Source organism: Triturus cristatus, chromosome 10 (genome assembly GCF_964204655.1).
Source record: "Triturus cristatus chromosome 10, aTriCri1.1, whole genome shotgun sequence".
Lineage (NCBI taxonomy): Eukaryota > Metazoa > Chordata > Amphibia > Caudata > Salamandridae > Triturus > Triturus cristatus.
Window position 1 is genome coordinate 1,220,497,057 of NC_140593.1, and position 22,438 is coordinate 1,220,519,494.

Consider the following 22,438-nt stretch of genomic DNA (forward strand, 5'->3'; position numbering starts at 1 on the left):
CCGGCGGTGGGTGAGGCTGTCCTAGTGATCTACACAGAGCATCCACAAGAGGCCGTGGTAAGCACCCCTCAAATCTCCGGTGGGTGGTGGTCCTACCCATCAGCGAGACAGAACTCTTCTGCTGTGGGGAGCCAGCAAGAGGCAGCATGGGCGTTCACTCAACACCGATAGGTCGGAGAATAGTAACGCGTTATTTACAGTTCTTAGCAACAGCAGATGTGTGGTGGGAAGGGCTATGGTAAAAAGTTATCATCAACTCTAGCTCTCAATCCAAAGCTCACTTGATGAGCAAGAGAGCTTTAAGTTGGAGTACACAATATATTTGGATCAACAGTTTGTTTTATACCATTTGACTAGGATCCGAGCATCTGTCTACTGATGCAGTTCGTCTTGGTATGCAACAGTCCTATGCTTTGCGGTCCTCCTCAGCACGTATAGAGTTGCACAAGATGGAGATTTGTCGAGGGTAAAGACGGGCCTCACAATAGTACCAACAGGGTTTTGGAATCTGCAGGTTTTGGGGATATGAGAAAGGTCCTCATGTGCATGATAAGAGATGGTTGCCTTCAACAATTATTCTTCGGATATCATCAGCGATATTGGTGGTGGTCGACAGACCGGGCAGTTAATGGATGTTTTTTGCCCTCACTGAAAGGGTCAGAAAGAGCCCAGGATTGTCATATTTGCAAATTTACAAAGATCTGTGTTGATGTTACATGGAAGAGGGAAGACATGAAAGATACCACTATCTCAGAGGCATAAAGTAGGACAGAAAGGGTGTACTCATCTCCGAGGTGTGACACTACATCAAGGCACATAGAGAAATGAGTTATCACAGCGAAGGGAGCCATGTCGGAGGGAAAAATGTGCAACGGAGAACTAACTTCAGGGAGTTTTCCACACACATGGTCATAAATGCTTGGAAGAGCGCTGGTGTGGTGGGAACAGAATTAGTGATAGATTGTAACATTACTGGGACGGAGTCTGGGAAATCACAGTGTGAACGCGGAGATAAAGCTGCGGTATGTTCTGTGGTGCCTTTGTCTGCTGTTGGTATCTCTGTCATGTAATGCTGTGGGAGAACAATCACTTAATTAGAACTGATCTCGTTTGCAACACATGTCAACTGTGTGGGACTTTGGCTTTGGAAGAAGTGGGGTGGGTCGGTAGCACTTTTGAACTTTCCAACGAGCTAACATTCTACATTTGTCTCCACAGGCTGCTTCCATGTGCCACGAAGCCTCTACATGTGCCATGAGATGCTGGACCAGCTGCTGACTGAAGGATAGGTATCGACAGCATCTGGCTTCATACGCGTCCTATGGCCCCATCTTAACACAAAGACTGCTCAGCATCACACATGTGCATTAGTCATCCCTCTTGTGCCTTTAGTGAACACTAATATGCTTAGACACTACGTGACCTTTAGTTCCTCAGTGTACAAAGGGATAGCCCTGAAAGACTCCTGCCCTCGTCAACGAGGAGTTGGAAGCTGTCAATGCCATTTCAAACAGCAGCGTTCAGCAAGGACTGTACACTGGGTAAGGTGAGGTTCGACATCACAATCACAAAACACAGATTTTGTAACCGCCCATTGTGTTCCACTGATGTGCAGGACTGTGCTGGTGTCACTCGCTTATTGCTTGACTGAAACCCAGGTCTTGACAGATTTTCAGAGGAGGGTCACAGGAAATCTCTTAAGTTGCTTAGACAAGGTCCACATTCCAATCAACAACCCACAAAATTAAATCGCTGAATGAAAAAAACAGTATTTCCAGAAATCCATTTGGGAGGACATTTTAAGAGGATTACTTGTGACTGTGTAAACGTCTTTACTATTAAGTCACCAGAGCTCATTCTGTGGCCATGGTTAGTTGTGGTTTTCTGATTTGTAGAATGGCTTATGTGTGATTTAAATACTGTGCTGCAACTACTCAAAGGAACTGGATTCAGTGGTAAGAGAAGTCACTGGATGATCTACTGTCGGTGGTTATCTGTAAATCCACCATTGAGAGATCGCCTAGAGAATCTACAAGGAGAATTGCTTTTTGCGTACTATCCTTCTGCTAGTGGTAATTCTGCTGGTAGACTCTCCATCAGCCGTGATTCCTCCAATGTAGGATTTCCCACTTCAAGCACAAATTTGTGGATTTGCAGTAACCACCCATTGCATGTTTTATCCATTTACAAAATTTCCATTGTAGGCCAAACCCATGCAGTGTGCGAAGCTGCAATCGACTTTTCATACCATCTTGCAAACTTTGGATTTTGGTCGCCAAGGGACAAAGAGTGCTTTGCAGCTTAGAAAGGCTTCTTTGTGAATCACGTTATTGCTCATTCCAGCTGTGGTCAGCTCCCTTTGAATGCACTAATTGGGTTACTGAGACCCACAAAGTTTTGACTGACATGTAATGCCCAATGTACCCCACAGCAACAGGCTAAAATGGTTAATTATAAAACTGAGGAGTGTGACCTAGCAGAATGGTAAGAGAAACTCTTACTGGTCATAGGCCTGGAATTTTGTGCGTGGGAGAGACTATTAGTCAAAAAACATCTTAATGCTTTAAAAAAATATTTGCAATGACTTGGCAGATTTTTGTATGGTTGGATTAGATTTACTGTAGCGTTAACTGTATTTGGCTAAATATCGTCAAATGTAGGGGGCTTATTGTTAAATATCTACATGATCGGTTTGTATACCTTCTGGTGTTGTACTTGGAGAGGCTTCTTAGTACAGAGTAAGAGAACTCGTGCTTGGGTTGTGCAAAGTTTTTAAAATAGGTGGAAGAGGACAGTGGGCCATCTTGAATTCATAACATTGCCCAGTTTGGAGCCCGTCTCAAGAGGACCTAAAATTTAGGAATCTAGAAAGAGATTTCCGCCTTCAAGAAGCACTGGCCTTTTGGGGGCCATCTTGAGTTTCCTGTGGACCACTGCTCTTACCTGGGTGATAGGAACCGACTGAAAGCTGAGGGGGGTTGAGTTAGCGAGAGTAAATGCAGTTGCACCTCAGGAGGACAGATGTGCTACTACTTCAGGTCCTAGAGGTGACTTGCAATGCTGAGAAGTGGATACCTCGGAGAGATTGCACAAAGACCCTCCTCGCTCTTTTTAGCAACAAACGCTGCCATGCATACAGGAACGTTTATTCAGGAACTTTATTTCTGAATTAAGACTCCCTAGAAGAGATGCGGTCTTGTCGATAATGGGAACCCCTCGAAAGCCTGCAGATCAACCATGCATGTGGGGGCTACGAAATCTCGTTGGACCAACTGATCAACCCATCCTCAAAGTGTACCCTAAGAGTAAACATACACTTAATGTCCATTAGGGAACTTTGGAATGGAGCCACCTTAACCCGAAGCGTTTATAGCTTTTCACCTAGTGCCAGCAAGAAGCTTAACAAATATTTCTAAAATTCTGCGATAAAACTTCTGAAAGCCTCTTTTCACTCAAAGTGAATCTACAAAGTCCTTTTTATCTAATGAAAGTCACTAAACTGAAGCGCTATTAGGATGTTTTTGTTAATGTCCGATTTATAATATATAAACACAAGCAAATTATAGTTGTGGCTCGAAGAATAAATTAAAGTCTTATGTTGCTTTCTGAATCCTGTAGAAATGATTGATTCTTTGTTATTAATATTGTTCATTGTGAATATTGGATAAACTGTTACTAAAAATGTAGGGGCATATCAGCAACAAGCGGCGATGATTATCGCTAAGCGCACTCAGCACTAGGATAATTATCGCCGGCTATCGCCGAATTTTATCGCTGCGATAGCGTGCTATTAGCAACGTTTATCTCAAAAGCGATAAAATTCCAGGCGGAAGCTGCCAATTGTGCTATTATCGCTGGAAATACAGCGATAATCGCACAACGTTTGGCGATAGCTTGCTGATAGGGCAAGGCAGACTCAGCCATGATATCCACCTTCCATTGGATATCATGGCTAAGTCAAACTAAAAGCAGGCGTAAGGAAAGTAGCGATAACCAAGGTTAGCGCTACTTTTCTTATCGCTATGCTTGTTAGCGTGCCCATTTATAATTGGAGAAATGTCGGTTAGCGACATTTCTCCAGTTATTTTGAGCTGGAATGCCCACTTTGCATCTCATTACAGATGCAAAGGTGGGCGTTACGGGAAAGGGCACTAAGGCAAGGATTCTCACGATAGCGTGACCTTGCTGATATAGCGATAAAATTATCGCCGCTTTTTGGGCGAAAACAGCCGCAAAAGGAGCGATAATTTTTTATTGCCGCCTTGTTAATATGCCCAGTTATTCTTTGATGTGTGACATTATGATGAGTTGGTCTCCAAATGATCACTGCTGTATTGTTGTGTTCAGTATCGTCATCCAGAGGTGTGAAATAAATCGAATTAACGCTTTGAAAACAAGAGATGGCAGCCATACCGCAGCCATGTGTTGAAAGTTGGGCAGCAGAGGTGGGAGCCAACAGAGAGCAAACTCTGCAGTGCCCACTGCACGACTGGAACAGCGGGAACGCCACCATTGGCTGAACTGATTGCAACTCTGTGGGTTTGTAGATTCAATTAAATGCAGTGAAAAGACCCCACTACCTTCACCTCACCTACTTTGAAACACTGCTCTGTTTACCCTGTATCTCAAGTGCATTCACTCCTTTTCTTGCATAGACTAAGTATGCCAGCTGACCCGTATGGACTGTAGCCCCTACCCTGGGCCAGGAAGGGTGTAGTAAATCTTACACAACAAAAGACCCGCAGAAGACCTGCTATAATACATGCACAAGCATAAATGAAAAAACATACTTTACAGATTATTTTTTTAACACATGCGCAATTTAATTCATTTCAGAATTTGGGTGGTCTGGTTCCATGAACGCATTAGCATTTACTCTCCCAAGACATTTCAATAATAAACCTCTGAAGACCATCTTCAATTACCTTGAGAGTTCGAGTTTTAAAGATCTTTCTCTCTCTGACAAATTTCTCAAAAAGGGCAACACCACCCCCCACCCCAAAATAATGAACCTTACTAGCTAAATAAACAAGTCCGTTTTCATTCAATAACTTTGAAAGAGTATTGTGCAAGGCACTATAATAATCAGGATTGTATATAGTTTCTGATGTGAGAATGAGGTCATATTTTATAGGTGGGTTTTCACTTTGTAGCAGCTGGGTAAACTGTGACCACTCCCCGGAGAAAAATCTGCATCTTGGAAGCCATCCTTGCACTGAATTTGACTTCTTAAACTTTTTTAAGTCTGGTTCACTGGACTCCGAAGGACTCTCTGGCACGGCTTCCATGCCGCTGTTTACCACCACATTTGGTAGAGTGATTTCATCAATCACCGTGCTGTTATAGTCCTGAAAATGAACGTTTCTAGCTTTTCCTTTAAGCGCGACTACTCCTAGCAAACCTGCTCCACAACCAAGGTCCAAGACACTTTTGTCACCAAAGGTCACACAGTTAGACTCCAAAAACTTCATAAGGTCAAATGTGCACTCCCAGATTTTTAATCCTCCTTCGTAGACGCCTGAAATTAGATCGGAGTGGGAAGAAATAGTCTTAGATACTATGCCTTCTGCCTCAGCCTTTTCAATGGATGTGATGCTTTCCACCACTGAAATATTCACAAACTGTAGACCATGTTGCATTTCCACAACTTTATTCTCTAGTACTCTGCTGACATTCTCGGGAACACTGTGCTCTTTAGCAATATTACAGCACGTGAGAGTTTCTAAGGGAGCAAGCGTCTCCTTTTTATCTGGCATGTCTAATGTAGATGATTTAGTGGTTTGCTTATTTGTGCACGCCAATTCCGGAGGCTCTTTGTGTCCTCCTGATGAAATATTCATGGTCTTTGAAGAGCTGCCTTCTTTGTCCAGCACTGCGGAATGGTCGCCGGAATCCACATCAAGGTCTGCGTCACTAAAATTATAAAGCTGGTTTTCTTCGTCTGCATCCACAGTAAAATTAAATTGGAATGCCATTTTATGACACTTTCAATAGCTTTTTGTAGACTGTAAAAAGATCTACAAAGTCATTGCATGTAGAACCAAACAAATTGTGGGATTTTTGCTAAAGTTGGCACGGCTCAGTTTCTACCAGTAAAACGATATTAGCCCATGTTCAAATGGCACCAAGCCATTGGTCTTGTATGTTAGCCTTGCACACATTTAAAGCTTTGGAAATAAAATGGGTGGCTGTCAGTTCTTGGCCCACGGTCAAAGTCAGTCAAGGGATGCTTCAGCTGTTCATGGTGTGCGACAAAAGTTCTGCAAAAATAAACATATATGCTCATGGGTTAGAGTAAATTTACAATGACAGTCATTTAGATATTGAGGTTCTCTGATAATTTGTGTTTCAAATATAAAATATGAATTCCAACTAACATCAATTTACCAAATGACTGCATCTCAACAAGGGCACAATGCTCTGGTTCTAGTTTCTCTGAACAACCTACTGCTTTCTGAGGCTTAGACTGCTAGTTCACTTCCTTTGATAAGTTTAGCCACACACTTTTCAACATTTATATGGCATCGTTGGCTCGAGTAGTGGAGCTGTGGGGTTTTTAATATTGTGTCCTAGGCAGACGACACTCCATGGATATTAGCTTTTCATCAACAGGATAACACAGTAGTAGCAAGTTTTCAGGGGTGCCTCAAGGCTGTTGCAAATTGGATGCACAGTAGTTGTCATAAGCGGACAGTTGGACATTAGGAAACTATGGCCTGATGCGCTGCGGGAGCCTTCAATTTCGGCATCAGAGGCCAAAAAATTAAGCAATTAAATTTGACCAGGACTTCTCTTTCAAGCTGCAAGTACAGACCTTGATGCCCACGTGCTTCTCAACCCTGAAATCTCTAAAAGAGACCATTATGGTGGACGAGGGAGGGTGGGATGGATAGTATAAGTTTCATTTTCTTGTCCTTTTTTTTTGTTTTCCTGTTCAAGTCCAGTCACCTTATGTAATAGACATCCAGGGCCTTCCGTGGCCACGAAATAATGTTAGTCTTGGACTGATGGGCATGTTGTTTGTTGCTAAAACTTAATAAAAAGATTTAAACCATAAAAGAGAGCATTAAAATTCTCCCTGTGCACAGGTGTAAAGACATTGTTCATGCATTTATCATGGCCATATTAAACTATTAGGGTGACCAACCGTCCTTAAATTTCACGGACAGTCCGTAATTTTCACCCTCTGTCCGTTGTAATATCTTTAAGGGACGCCATTTGTCCATAATTATGCTGATTTTGGGTGACGGACAATAATTTTGAAGCTTTCACTCTTCAATGATTGCCCAAGACGTTGTGTGGAGAACCTAGGATTGGCTTGAAAGCCTTCAGCCAATCCTAGTGCTCCAGGCTCCACTGCAGGACTGTTTTCATTGGCACCGATGCTTCAGGGCCAATGAGAACCGCTTTAGGGCACCACCCTTACATTACTTTAGAACGTGCATAAAGAAGCACGGTTTTGGTATTGTGTTTGCAGGGTCCGACTACGGTTTTTGTGGAAGAGTGATGTCGTTTCCCAGGCCTGCAGACTATCTCAGCCCCAGTTTCTGGACCACAGAGTCAGCCATGGACTTCGTTACCCTTTGCAAAGAACTTCTCAAACGGTTGGTAAATTAAATAAATGTGCTTTTTACCGTTCTTTTACGTGTGTACGCGTTTATTTTGAGTTCATCCCCCTAGTGTACTCGTTCCTAGGCTCTCTCTAGCTTTCTCTCACCCCTTTCCCCTTCAAACTATGCCTCACTCTTTAGATAAGAGGAATGCTTGTTAAAAAGGTGAGGGGATACTGGGCCAAAGTTAATGACTTCAGTCACTGTCTTCCCCAATTACAAGGAGTCACGAGTTAATGGGTCCAAAATCGGAAAAATCATGCTTGATTTGGAATGACCAAGTTCAATTTTACATGTGTGTCCCGATTCGAGGCCTTGTGCCTGCACATTCAACAGAAAGACATTTGTTTTTACCATTTGCATTTCTGCACCCAGTAAAGCTGGAATCTGGAGAACAATATCCCATCTAACATGAAATGGACCCCTTAGTCTTCCTGAGAGCAGGAGCAAAATATCATATCAAGATCACAGCGTGTTATTTGGTACATGTTGTTTATGATTCAAGAAACCTCATCAATGGTTTTTTTGTCTCTAAAGGTGAAGATGTTCAGCCTAGCTGTGAATAAATGTTGCTTGCTCATCCTGCCTCTGTTTGTCCTTTATCAGCTATTGAGCGGATGATAGTTTGCCTGGATTAAAAAACAATATATTAAAAAACCTATTCCGGTGGGCACCACTCGGCTCTAGTAGAATTCCCTGCCACTTGAATGTGGCTGGGCGAAAATATTTGATGCTGTTTTGCAGATCTGTAAGTTAAGGAGTCTCAGCTGACTTTCTTACCTGTTCTATCACTTTTTCAACTATTTCACCTGTCTTTCACCTCTCTTATAACCCCTTGTCTGTCTCTTTCGCACCACTCATATCAGGTCCATACCTCTCACCTTTCCTCATTCCTGCCTCTCCTCCAGCTGTTTTTTCTAACCTGTGTCATCTTTTCACCAGTTTCTATTTTTCTTTCTCTCTCGCTATAAACGACATAACCTGTCTGTTACTTTATCACCACACTATCAATTGTCTCCCTTCTTTCATCTGTACTTTCTCACCTGTCTACCACCCCACCCTTTCAGCGGTCTTTATAACCGCTCTTTATCGCACCTCTCGCACATCTGTCTCTCCTCTCTTCCGGTCTCTCTTCGGCATCTGCCTCTACGTAGATCACAACTCTCATACTGTCATCCCATATCGCCACTTTTCCTCTCTCTCCGATTCTTGGCTGTCTCGGTCACCTTTCTATGTGCATATCACCTATCGCTGTCACCTGCCTCATTCATTTTCACATGTCTATATTTCACTTACACAATACAAAAAGTAATGGAGGGTCAAAGGTATGAAATTCACAAGATACGACTATGTAATGGAGCTAGTGATATTGGTTCGCTAGACAGGGTACATCATTCATAGTTTTTGAAAAATACCCATCAGTAGCTCTTCCTGGGCGCCCTTTTCATCATGTGGGTTCCTTCTAACCATGAAGGATAGGAAAAGAGTTTAGTCATGAATGACAACATAGGAACCAGTGATGGTATAACTGGGTCACAGGGGGCTACTGAAAAGCAGTGCGAGTAAAAAAGTGAAATAGTGCAAAAGTGCAAAGTAGTGATATTAAAATTAGATGGCTCTGAGGAAAGTACTTATTTATTTGAGACCTCAAAGTCTCTAAAGCTTAAAAAGAGCGAAATTGGTAGTTTTAACTAATAGCTACCAACAGGTTGGTCGACATGTTTCAGCAGGAATTACGGATCACACTGGTATCCACTGCATTCTTCAGGACCTGTGTCGCTACTGCTAGTGTTGTGTAAAGAAAATATGAAAAAGGAAAAGGTATCACCTGGGTATTAGTGAAGGATCATTCTCCCAGCTGTGAAGTCCGAAGGAGAACAAACATAGTCGAAAACAAGGGAAAAACATATAATTAGTATATCTACGGTATCCAAAACAATTACATGGTATACCATATCTATAAAGAGAATTTATGAAGCAATCCTCTTGGTAGTGCTTTAATTACTACATGGAACTACAAAACCTACATATGATATGTAGTAGGGCTCCCACTTACCATATTGTGCAGGAGAGTACTGCCTCACCTCACCTGGCAAACAGCTCAGGTAATTGAAGCACCGCTCTAGTGGAAAGAGAGAGACACATACAGAGACACGTCAGCGAGCAGCTGACTTCACACATAATCACAAATTGTACTGGTGTTAATAGTAGGTCAGAAAAGCCAAAAAACCTTGGCTAAGGCAATGGCCGCAGTTGAACAAATGGCAAAGATCAGACCCTCGATGGCCTGAAAATGTGTTTAATGACAATTAAGCCAGTGCAAAGAACAAGCATATCTGTTCCTAAACATTGAGGTATAGGGTCCGCCTGTACCTCATTTTATAATTACTTATGCATGTATCACTTAGTCATTAGAGAACTGCCACTAGTACACATCGTGACAGGATCCCTGCTTGTGAGGTTATATTTTAGCAGGTTATATTTTAGCATCAACACTCCAGCTATTATATTAGAGCACATTTCGTTAGTAATACCATCATCTGGGCGGTATCTGGTTAAACTGTAAACACATAGGCAGAGCGCCAGTACACAACACCCGCAATGACGCTTTTTGAACATTTACTGAAAACTGCTCGCGTGTGGGTCATAACCAGCAGCCCAACGCGAGAGAACAAACAAAGCTCTAGTGCGCCGTGAGTCAAATGTCAATTACCGCGCTGAGGGTTTAAACTCCACAAAGGCAGCAGAGCTCGATAGTTAATGCAGAGCTCTGGTCCTCCGTAAAACAAATAGCTCTTACCGCGCTATGGGATTGAACTCTACACTGGCAGCAGCGCTCAATGGACTCTGGATAAACAATGCGCACACTGGTGGCGAGCGCGCACAATGGCATCCTGCTACTAGGATTGCTGACAGACAGGCAAGAAGAACGTGTCTCTCACCTGTCCGTCGGTACTTCCAGCGTCCCTCTGGCTGTAAGGGGAGGTAACGCGCGGAGTCAAACACTACAGTTTTACTTCCTCAACTGGGCGTGTCAATTGTCAACACATGACCACTAAGGATTCTGGGATATGTAGTCCTATTGAAAGAAAGGACGCTCACAGGTAGATTAGAGCTTATGAAAGCTCACAAATTTATTAATTTATTTATTAATACTCAGTCTCCAGAAACATTGATATTTGCATGTATGTTTAAAGCAGAGGCTTCCAAAAGAAATGGTTTTTTTGGAGGTACTGTTGTTTGTAAAAGCTCAGGTACAGCGCACTAGCAGCTCTACATGCTACTATGGCTACCAATGTTGTAAGGCTCTATTTTAAGCCAAGCAATACCGCACCAACAAGTGAAACGGTAAAAAATAAATAACAAATAAAGATCCACTGAAATATTCTTTATTATTTATTTTTACTTTAGACAAGTGAGCACTTGTTGATCAGGCAGAGGGGCTCCAATATGTGTTAGATATAAGTTGACAAAGGCAACGGGGTGTTTATGCCCGACAATGGCCTAGAAAACACGTATGAGGCTACACCATCACAAGGAATGGAAAGATTATGGTGAATCCTACATTGAACCTCACAAGAAATGGCGAAGTATGGAGAAAAGCAAACGTAGCCTGTGAACTGGTCAGAATCAGTGCCAGACCCCATATAAATGTTGAGATGACTAATACGCTAGAGGAGTGCATCTCACAGAGACATCCACGGGATGTCATCATTCAACCCGTCCTTGTCTGAGTTCAGAGTGTACACCCATTTTTGTTCTTTCCTGAACAGAAACTTGCTAATGTCTGTCACATGGTTAGGTATCAGGGGCTGTTCTAGAATGGTCCATCGAAATTCATCAGGGCCATGTCCCACCTCCAAAAAGTGCTTCAATTACCTGAGCTGTTTGCCAGGTTAGGTGAGGCAGTACTCTCCTGCACAATATGGTAAGTGGGAGCCCTACTACATATCATATGTAGGTTTTGTAGTTCCATGTAGTAATTAAAGCACTACCAAGAGGATTGCTTCATAAATTCTCTTTATAGATATGGTATACCATGTAATTGTTTTGGATACCGTAGATATACTAATTATATGTTTTTCCCTTGTTTTCGACTATGTTTGTTCTCCTTCGGACTTCACAGCTGGGAGAATGATCCTTCACTAATACCCAGGTGATACCTTTTCCTTTTTCATATTTTCTTTACACAACACTAGCAGTAGCGACACAGGTCCTGAAGAATGCAGTGGATACCAGTGTGATCCGTAATTCCTGCTGAAACATGTCGACCAACCTGTTGGTAGCTATTAGTTAAAACTACCAATTTCGCTCTTTTTAAGCTTTAGAGACTTTGAGGTCTCAAATAAATAAGTACTTTCCTCAGAGCCATCTAATTTTAATATCACTACTTTGCACTTTTGCACTATTTCACTTTTTTACTCGCACTGCTTTTCGGTAGCCCCCTGTGACCCAGTTATACCATCACTGGTTCCTATGTTGTCATTCATGACTAAACTCTTTTCCTATCCTTCATGGTTAGAAGGAACCCACATGATGAAAAGGGCGCCCAGGAAGAGCTACTGATGGGTATTTTTCAAAAACTATGAATGATGTACCCTGTCTAGCGAACCAATATCACTAGCTCCATTACATAGTCGTATCTTGTGAATTTCATACCTTTGACCCTCCATTACTTTTTGTATTGTGTTTAGTTACTTTCGGGGAGTGTAGTGCTGAGTGGTCATTAAAATTAATCCCTGAGACCCAAACCCATTTTGACTTGTTTGATATATTTCACTTACACCTGTCGCCCGTCTCTTATGTATTTAATCCCTCTCTCTATCACACCCCTATCTTTCAGTCTCTCACCTGTCTCTCTTTAGTGTCCTCTTCATTCCGTATTTTTCCCCTCATATCCCGCATAGTTTTTCTCTTTTACCCATTTCTCCCCCTCTGCTGTACTTCTTATTTCTTGCTCCCTTCATGCGCTCAGGGGGTGGAGGAGTGACAGAGACTACCTTTTACTAGGGTTGGTTCCACTTTCAGAAATAAATAATTGTTTTGCAAGTGAATAGCTTAGCTTACAACCTTCTACTGGTTAGAACTTTCATGACTTTACATTCAAATGACGTAGGTGAGAAGTACAGAAAGTAAACAAGGCTCATTGGAGCTTTGTATCACTCCTGTTTCTGACACCACCCTTACTCCGCTGAGACCAGGGGGTCACCCTTGCACCCATAAATGATGCCCATGACAAAATCTTGAAAGTTCAAGAACACTTCTGCAGGAAATTCCATGTCAAGGGAGTTCAAGAACACTTCTGCGGGGAATTCTATGTCAAGGGATTTGCGCTCCAGGTTTCCAGGTACTGTGGGTGGGAGTGCTGCTGTCATGGCTATTTCCTTAAACAACATCACAGTTTTATCATTTACGCCGGATGCAAGTCAAATAAGGTTGTGTTTCTGGTTGAGAACTGTGGGCAAAGACAGTCCGAACTCTTTGGGGGGTGGCTACCCACAGAACATCTGATGAATAATTATTCTCCGTTCTCTACTATCTGATCTCATCAAGTGCAGAGATGTGGAGACCAGAGTACAGTAGAGGCAGACAACAGTTCTTAAGAATGGAGAGTCTTTTGAGCTTGCACAAACTAGACACTTCAGGGCTGTGTGGTCGGGATTCATGCCCTTTTGGTGCCCTGCCTGTAATATACCATTGCGTGACCTCCTTCATAGGGTCTGTAAAACGTACCTTTGTCCCGAATTTTTGTCCTGAATTTTGACCCTTTGTCCTTGAATTTTTACACTCACCCTCCTGAATTTACAACCATGCCAGTTGGTCACCCTATAAACTATGCCAATGGTCTGTAGCTGGGTGCGTCGGATAAACTTCTGAATAAGCTCCAACTTGTGCAAAATACAGCAGCACGTCTTATCCTAAATACCCTCAAAAGGCAGTCCATCCGGGGGGTTTAAAGGCACTGCATTAGCTTCCTATCAGGCAAATAGACAAATTTAAGGCACTAACAATTACAGAGAGCTGCATAATAAAGGCCCCAGCTACCTATGAGGAAAAAGTCACATTTTATGTACCTAGTAGACCACTTCGATCCACTAACGAGGTCTTTCCTGCATTCGGAAGGTCCGCAAAGGTAAGGGCGGCTAAGTGGAATTCCTTATCAAAGCCTTTACGGGAGACCAAAGCGGAATCTGTATTTAAAGCTGTCCTGAGGATTTGCACAGAACGACCCCCTCATGCATGAGGGTGGTCGTTCTGTGCAAGTTTTTGGAATGCATTCTGGAGCTTGTAGTCTTGCCTTTACAACGTGCGAGCTGGACTACACACGCCAGAATGATATGAAACACCGGACTGGAGCAGCTACTGATTCACGGCACCAGAAAACGTGCAAGGAATAATACTAAGTGGTTAGGATAGAGTATGACATGGCTTGAATGGATTGCATCGGGGTGCGTTGCAGAGTTCCAGGGTCTCTGAAAATCAATACAGCCATATCATACTTTATAATCCTAGCCATTTATTTTTACCGTAATTCCTTCCATCGATAAATCTGGTCAAAGTTTGATATGATTGTTCTGAAACGGGGCATTAGCCACAACAGCCGTTTTCGATCTGGGAGCGGAAAGTGTCAACAAAACGGCGGGAAAACGAGCAATTCTAAGCCTTACGTTCCCAGTTTCACCGCCAGGTTTCTCGGAGCTCCTAATCCCGAGGCTTCAAGGCGCTGGACGGACGGACACGTGCTCATCGGCCATTTAAATCAGGCTTCTGCCCGAAAAGTATCTGCTCTACAGCTGTCAGGAAGTCTTTCTTTAGTGTCTATGACTTTCTCGTGCACCCACCTCCTTACCGTCGCCTAAGACGGCCATCTTGGAAGGGGTGATTTCGGTAGAAGACTAGGTAACTTCCGACGCGCAGACTCTACCCGTCTCAATATGGCCGTCACGTCCGCGTAGCAACGCCCCTTTTCTGGGCTGCGTTGGAGCTGCGCTAGAGTGCCTCTAAGGACCCGCCCTCTCTCGTCTGACTGGGCAGCCTTCTCTTCAATCACACTGCCGGTACTTCCGGTTTCCTGCTACCTCTGAAAGCAAGTGTGCGGCTTGTTGGACGGTTTCCGGTGTGGACTCCAGCAGATACCGACAGGCACCGGAAGGGCCCCTCATCAGCCGCCGCCATGAACATTCGGAACGCAAGGGTGAGAGGAAAGCCAGGGGAGAGCGGGGCGGTGCAGCCTCAACCCCTAGGGCGATGCTCACGTCTGTGGCTGCACGCGCAAGGTGACGTCAGACAGCGCCGAGGCTGACGTGAAGCACTTTAGGAGCTAGTTTGTTCTTCTTCCCGAAGCGTTAGGGGTCTGGGTGGACTGTCTAGCTCGAATGCATTCATGGTGCAACTTGGAAGGTGGAAGCCTCTGTGCCCCTCCAAGCTTTCTTGGCCCACGACTCCCCCCCCCCCCCCCGGTGCATTTGGGGGGGGGGGGGTGTCTCGGTCACCGGTATCAGCCTGGCAGGTGGAGGCCTGTGTGCCACTCCGAGCATTATGGGACATGGTGGCCCACTCTCGGTGCATTCTGGGTGTCTGACACCGGCATCAGCCTGGCTGGTGCTGGCATGGCTTCCCTGCAAGGCATTATATCAGTGGTGGGCTTCTGTTTTCCTGCTAGTTGGTCTTGCATGCTCACAGCGCCTTTTGGCTTGTGGTGGTATACAGAGCATTCTGAGAGGTGGAGGCCATTATTTCCCTACTGCAGTGTGGGGTTTGGCTGCCTCTAACCCGGAGTTGGAGGGATGTTTGATTTTACGAGACCCAGAGCGTTCTTGAGGCGGTCGTGAGAATCTGTCACCCAAAGTACTCTAAAAGGTGATAAGTCCGATTCCTCTCCAAAGCATTATCGGAAGGGGCGTGCGTGTGTTTATCTCCCCAGTGTTATGAGAGCCAAGAACGCCTTATGTCCCCCCCCCCCATAATTGTAAAACAACGTTCAGCTTTATTGCCCCCTAAAATTATTCTGTGAATGAATGACCGTTTCCCTCAACATCCAAGCATTCACATGAGTGCTAGGCCTGTCCGTCCGTTGAGATGCCTGTCCTTAGAACTCTGAGTTCTGACCTTTAGATCCTTTCCTGTAGTTTGAGAAGCCTGCACGTCAAACACATCAGTATGCAATTTTTTTATTCATGTTGTCCTCGAGGCATTTTGTGTACGGTGATATTCTACATTGGCATTAACTGGGCAACACTTGCAAATACTGATATTTACATACTGTTTACACATGTAACATATGCGATGGTCAACATGGATCGTCTCACAACACCGCTCGCTATCATCCGATAACAAGACATCGCTGTCATCTATGCCGTTGATACCCAACTCCTTCTCTTCCTGTCGGACAAGACAACCACCACCAGCCCAAGTTCACCAACTGTATGACCATGGTAGCAGACTGGATGCGAACCAACTGCCTGAAGCTCCACTTGAAAAGACAGCAGTCCTGGTATTTGGCAACAAGACCCTTCCTTTGGGACTCCACCTGGTGGCTGTCGGAGCTAGGAGCAACACCCATAAGCCATGCAAGAAATCTAGGGCTCATCCTAGACGACCGGCTCAAGTCAATGCAGTGTGCACCTCCTGCTTCAACATCCTACACATGCTGCAAAAGATCTTCAAATGGTTGCCTCAGAACACCAAACAGACTGTTAAGCAAACACTCATCACCAGTAGGCTGGACTACGGCAACGCTCTCTACACTGGAATCTCCAAACAACTACACAGACCATCCAGAACATTGCAGCAAGACTCATCCTCCACCTCCCAATCAACACCCACATCACACCACACCCCAGGAAGCTCCCCTTTCACAAGCACATATAATTCAAACTTCTCTCACATGCATACTAAGCCCTACACAACACAGGACCACAATACCTGAAAAGTCGCATACTTTCACCAACCCACCACACACCTCTGCTCAGCCTCACTCACATTCACTCCCAGCATTCGTAAAACCAAAACTGAGGGTCATTAATTTTCCTACATCACACACAAGACATGCAGGACCTCCCTCAACACATCGGAGCTTCCTTCTCACTTCTTGAGTTCTGCAAGAAGCTGAAGACCGGGCTCTTGTATAAGCACCTTGGGGGCCATGCTCCTGGATACCCTCTAGAGCGACAAGTGCGTAATACAAATCAACATAACTTACGTTGTATGAACAAATGCTGTTTATTGCTTTAAATCCTTTCCTATTGGATTTGCCAGTGCTGGGAAAAGTTAGCTGAAAAGTTAGTAGGACGCCTAGCAGGGAGATAGGGATGGCTAACCAGTCGTTTCAGTCATGGGGCATGGGTGGTTTGAATTGTTTGTAATGGTAAGATGTCATAGTTGAGGATGTTGTCTTCAGAGTGTGTTGGTTGTGTGACATGTTCTACCATATTGAGCATGTCCTTGAGGTTGAAGAGGTGTTTTTAAAAGAAAAAAAAAATAGACTGTAATCTGGAAGGTTAAAGTTACACAAGACATGGTGTGCGCTTGGGTGATGGAGTGGTGTGGAGATATAATTCATGGATGAATCCTAGTTTTGCCTGGAATGTCTATAAATAATATGAAAGGTGGAGAATTGCTAAGAATGGTGAAATGGCATGTCAGCAGGTTCACAGAGTTGAGTGTTGCTTGCTTGGGGTGCATAACCAAGAGGACTTATTGTATTGTTTAGTATAGAGTTTGTGTATAGCGCAGCTGTCCCCCAACGGGTATCTTGGCTCTTAGTGACCATGTTGACCTATGGCAGCAGAAAACGGCTGAGCTATTAATCAGGAGTGTTGCTACCTATTCCTGGCAGATAGCCAGGTCTTAAGGTTCTTCCTGAAGTCCAGCAGGGAGTCAGCTTGTCTAAAGTTTTGGGGTATCTCGTTCCAAAGACCTGCTGCTGCTCTACCAAAGGCCCTGCCTCCCATCCTGGCCAGCTTTACCCTAGCGATAGACACCAGGCTTTGACTAGTAGACCGAAGGAGTCTTTTGGGCTCGTACCAGGAGAATCTCTCTTGCAGGGATATCGGACCTGTGTTATGTAATGCTCTGTAAACCATACAAAGATACTTAAAGCTGATTCTGTCTCTGATGGGCAGCCAATGAAGGTCCCTCAGCGCCAGGGCAGCGGAGGAGCCACGCTGTCTGTTAAAAGCTAATTTGGCTGCCATGGACTGGACTCATTACAACCCCTGCAGGACTTATGGATAACCGCAAGGCCTTCTCCCTTCTCATGTTCACGATCGATACAATGGGTGCAGTAACCTGTGGGAATAAGGATGTGCGAAGATGTGGTGGTAAATCATCTTTCTATGATGAAGAGGGCGTGAAGCTTGTAATAGGTGATGAAGTCAGTGACATCTGATGCTTGAAGTACTGCACAGCGAGCGTTAATTAGTACTAGTTAGAATGTGCGTCCTATAGTTTGAGGGTGTATATTTGTGGGAGGTGTATAAAGTTTGGTCTGTTGCGTGAATTCTTTTTGTTTGTCATCTACATCTGGGTGTAATTGTGGGGATTGACAGTACGAGGTGCTGGGTGGGGGACATGATTTTATCTCCACTTGTTAGTTTCAGGGGAGCAGTGCTTCTGGCCTAAGGTCTAAACAGGCAAAAACCCTGTCCACCCTATTTTGGGGGCGCCCTGAAGAGCGGAATGAAGTAGGGAGAATGCTTCATTCGAACTGAATAAATCCTCCTTGGAGATTGGGGAACAACGTAGATCAGAATCCTCCAACCAGTAAAGGGTTTACAGGCAATCCCAGCCTTCTTTCTACTTGCTCAAGCTTCAACCAGAGAAAGCAATGGGAGGGTTCTTAAGGAATGTTGTCTTCTGAGCCCTTCTAATGCTGTTTTAGGTGGAGAAAGCCACCTTTTGCGTAAATGACGAGCAATTCTATATTCTTCATTGAGTTGAAAGGTTCACTCATGGGGTCATGTCATTTAAATGTTAGTTGGTGGGTATTTCTCCAGGAGAGACTTCTCACCAGAGCAGTGGTTTCCTGCTGTTCAGAAAATGTTCCCAATGGTCTTCTATGTCCACCCTTCTGCAGGTGGGAATACATTTTCTAGTCGATTAATGTAGGGAGCTCTTCAGGCCATTTAGCAGCAGCATTGTATCCAAGGACAAAGGTTTATAGCATATACGTAATTTGGTCCAGTAGATGTCTAACTCCAGCTATTTCCTCTGCGTTGTCTTGTCTATGTTCAAGCTATACCTAATATTCATAGACACTGGATCCTTTAATCTGGAGGCGTGCAAGGAGTGCTCAGCAAATGAGGAAAAGTGAATTCAAATTTTTCCAATTGTAATGGGAAAGGTAGTGTGAATAACCTATCTCACCTAGGAAGATAAGACACGGAAGGAAGAATGACAACTCCACTCAAACAAGCATTTGCAATGCAATAGGTCTCGCCTTTGGGAGCTTATAAGGATTTAGTAATGCATCATATTGTGCGGCCCCGGAGCTTTCAGTGTCGAATCGTTGATGAGCAAGATTCCCTCATGCGCACTGCTGCTGCCGTGCAATTTTTAAAGCACATTTCCAAACCTCAAACACTTTTTGTACAAGCCTTGCACATTTCCAAACCTCACACAACTTGCATATAAGTCTTGCTATAAGCGACACAATTTTCAATCATGCATTCTAGTGTCTTTTCCAAACACTAAAAACCAGAGCAGCTGAGAAACTGTCAAGGGCATAAGTGTTACATCTAGGTTACAATATATTTAAAAACTGCACAGGGCAAGTAGCTGCCAGGAGCAGGAAAAATGGTATAATCCAAAGCTCTGTTTTTAATATAAAATCAGGGCCTTCGGTGGTCATATCACTGAAAATGCAAGATTTGAAAAAATATTGTCTACGGGTGTTTGTGGAAGACCATTTCTATGGAGTGGAATCTCGAGAATGCTAAAGTGATTCTGGTATTTTACTGACCTCTGCTGGTCGTTTTCTATCAAGATAGTTAAATAGAGGCAGCTGCCAGAAAAAACAAAAAAAAGAAAGTCCCTCAGCAGAAAGCAATTCTGGTATTTTACTGACCTCTACTGGTCCTTTTTCTATTAAAACAGTTACATAGAGGCAGTTGAACAGGGGAAAAAAAGGCCCTAGGCGGAAGCAAACAAGTCCTCCAGCTGATCTCCAGAGCCCACAAAGTACGTACATACATATACACTAAAGTATATACAAGAGGTCTCGAATGCTCGACTTAAACAGCATCAAACATGCTGTGAAGGACGTGTGGTCAGAGCTTCCATCTCTGGAGTACGAGTCTCTTTGTTGGTTCAACATCCTCTGATTTTGGGCAAATCACTTAAAATGCACACAGAGATCGCAGAAGGGTGGTGAGGGTGGGGTGAAAAGAGAGACGGCACAGTGCGAGCAGGCTGCCACGAGCAGGAAACAAGACACCATGGTGAAAATGAAAGTGGGCACGTCGGCAAAAGGCGCACGGTCTCCAAAGTAAATCAATAATGACACCTGCAATGCAAATGCCGACCAAAACATGCAGCACATCATCCGTGAAGTGGGTGCTGTGCTGATATACAAGCTGAGGCAAACCAGAAAAATAATTGTGCGCACAACTGAACCTACAAACAAAAAGAGCATAAGACCATGTGTAACAGGGGCAGTCTCCTGGGAGGGTTTGAAATGCAAATAGGTGGGACTAATTAAGCATGCTGACCAAAGCGGTACAAAAGGGGGTGGTGATGGACGGAGCATCAGAACCAATCAAACACTCACACCCAGTCAACAGATCTGGGTTTTATCCATCACCGTTCTTTAGCCCACTCTGCCACCCCAGTTCAGACATGGCCATATGCAAATCAGTCTGACCCTGTGCCTCATGGGAACAGTCCAGCCCGAACTGCCAAGCCATGCCTTCCCTGGACCGGAAACAAGCTTCCTAGGACCGGTTTCTGGCATTTCAGCCGTCTTCAGCCAGGCTTGCTTGAATCCAGTGGCAAAGTGAGCAAGGGACTCGCGTCTGAGCATGCCCTGCCAACTTATGGCGAACAAAGCGGTACAAAAGGGGGTGGTGATGGACGGAGCATCAGAACCAATCAAACACTCACACCCAGTCAACAGATCTGGGTTTGATCCATCACCGTTCTTTAGCCCACTCTGCCACCCCAGTTCAGACATGGCCATATGCATATCAGTCCAACCAAAAGCCTGCAGTTATGAAGGGCATGAACAGGAACACATTGAAAAGATTGGAGGTGCTTCAATCCACAGTCTAGATTACAGCATGCCTTGCAGAGTAACTCATGCGCTGCCCAGGCTCGACCTAATGAGACATACAGGAGAATAGCCCTCCACCGTAATTTATTTAATTTTTTTCTTGTGGATAGGAACGCAACACTAAAAGGGAATATATATGTTGCAGTTCTCCAGAATGTTCTTATTCCAATCAACATGGAAGCTTTAAATTAAATCTAAAACTGGAAAGTGGCAATAAAGTGAAGTACTACCAGTGTTTACCCTTAGCCCATGACAGTAATGCGTACATGCACGGCCAGTTAAAGCATTGAATCATGAGTAGTGACGTAGTATTATACAGATTTAAGGAGGGCAACATTATGATTCGTCATTGAGCTAGTAATTATGTAAACTGATACACGTCAAGTAAAAAGAGATGAGACCAGAGTGAGAAAAGAAAGGAGGAAGGGAACTGCTACAAAAAGGAATACTGTTATCAAGTTGCATCTTGACTGTAACTCATGGGAGCGTTTATGATCATGGTATTATGCATGTCTATAGACCCAATTTAGGCTGGAGACTCTGGATTATTGAAGCCAAGACTGGCTTTATTTTAGCTGTCTCCCTCCTGAAATTGCCTTGGCGTTGATGGAAGTCAGTGGTGGAAACACATTCTCCATATTTTTTGAAGATCTCTCACTTGCTTCTCCTAAATTGTTGGCATGTATGTAGTAAGCACCTATCTCTTCATATCCAAGTTTTGTTCTTTGGAGATAGACAGTTGTTTGCGCATTAGATCTTGCTTCATTGAAAAGCAAGGTGATTGAGGTTGAGGCCCCTCACACTCGCAGCTCTGTGGCTTGGAAACATCCGTTATTGCAGGTAAAGGCGGAACTTGTACCACCAGGTTGTGATAATCCTGGCCACTCACCCTCTTTTCGCCCTATTCGATATGCTCTACAACGAGTTTTGCTTCACAGTGCCCCGGACTTAAGGTTTATGTTGAGGCACCACTTTACCTTCCCAGCACAGAACGGGGAGCGTACAGTGGCTGTTGTATGATGATGTTTGAAGCATAGGTCACTACTGAGCAGCACCACTAGACTCTTAGTCTTCCAAGAACACCAGACCCTTTGGAGTTGCCTCATGTTTGTGTGGAAATCTAGTACTACGGGACTCCAGAGAAGAATGCTTGGGCATTCAGAGCCCACCAGGCTAGAAGGAAAGCTTTGGTAATGCCCTTTCAAGCAGATAGAGAAATCTCCAATTCAGACTGCTCTTGCCACGTCATATTTTTAGGTCGAGCCTAGCGCGGCGCGCATGTGTTGCTCTGCTCTGCTCTGCTCTGTGTAAGGGCTTTCAGAAAGCTCACCTCACGCTCGCACACGCTTGTGCGTGTGCTTTTGGTTTTGTCCCAGGCTATTGGCCTTTGCGTGCGTCATTTTAGCAAAGACAGCACGCAATTGGCCAAAGGCTCGTTTTGTCCCACCTTTTTGTCCCCCATGTTCACGCCCACGGCCTAATGCTTGCGGTTACTCGCAGCAGCATATGTTTCCAATTCTCATACCTAGACGCGGGCGCGATAATTGGAAACATATGC

General features: G+C 44.3%; 3 protein-coding genes across 6 annotated transcripts in view; 2 read left to right on the forward strand and 1 right to left on the reverse strand.

Annotated features, from left to right (window-relative positions):
* RENBP (renin binding protein) overlaps positions 1-3,610 on the forward strand; it is a 44,897-nt gene extending 41,287 nt beyond the window's left edge. For both annotated transcript variants that reach the window (XM_085629754.1, XM_085629755.1), the window contains exon 11: positions 1,219-3,610. In XM_085629754.1, the coding sequence (XP_085485880.1) occupies positions 1,219-1,289 (71 nt within the window). In that variant the 3' untranslated portion in view covers positions 1,290-3,610. The remainder of the gene's footprint in view (positions 1-1,218) is intronic.
* Positions 3,611-4,798: 1,188 nt separating this feature from the next.
* Positions 4,799-14,424, reverse strand: METTL18 (methyltransferase 18, RPL3 N3(tau)-histidine). 2 transcript variants are annotated; one of them, XM_085629757.1, is made up of 4 exons: positions 14,279-14,394; positions 9,667-9,732; positions 9,439-9,468; positions 4,799-6,260 (listed from the first exon to the last, which is right to left on the reverse strand). In XM_085629757.1, exon 4 carries the CDS (start codon positions 5,973-5,975, stop codon positions 4,866-4,868), a length of 1,110 nt encoding a protein of 369 aa, XP_085485883.1. In that variant the 5' UTR covers positions 5,976-6,260; positions 9,439-9,468; positions 9,667-9,732; positions 14,279-14,394; the 3' UTR covers positions 4,799-4,865. The 2 variants fall into 2 exon arrangements, with proteins under 2 accessions (XP_085485883.1, XP_085485882.1); XM_085629756.1 differs by lacking the exons at positions 9,439-9,468; positions 9,667-9,732 and having other exon boundaries at positions 14,279-14,424.
* A 148-nt stretch (positions 14,425-14,572) lies between these two features.
* NAA10 (N-alpha-acetyltransferase 10, NatA catalytic subunit) overlaps positions 14,573-22,438 on the forward strand; it is a 48,427-nt gene continuing 40,561 nt past the window's right edge. The window contains exon 1 of one of the 2 annotated variants that reach the window (XM_085629759.1): positions 14,573-14,805. In XM_085629759.1, coding sequence (XP_085485885.1) covers positions 14,785-14,805 — 21 coding nt within the window. In that variant the 5' untranslated portion in view covers positions 14,573-14,784. The remainder of the gene's footprint in view (positions 14,806-22,438) is intronic. The other variant, XM_085629758.1, reaches the window with a different exon arrangement.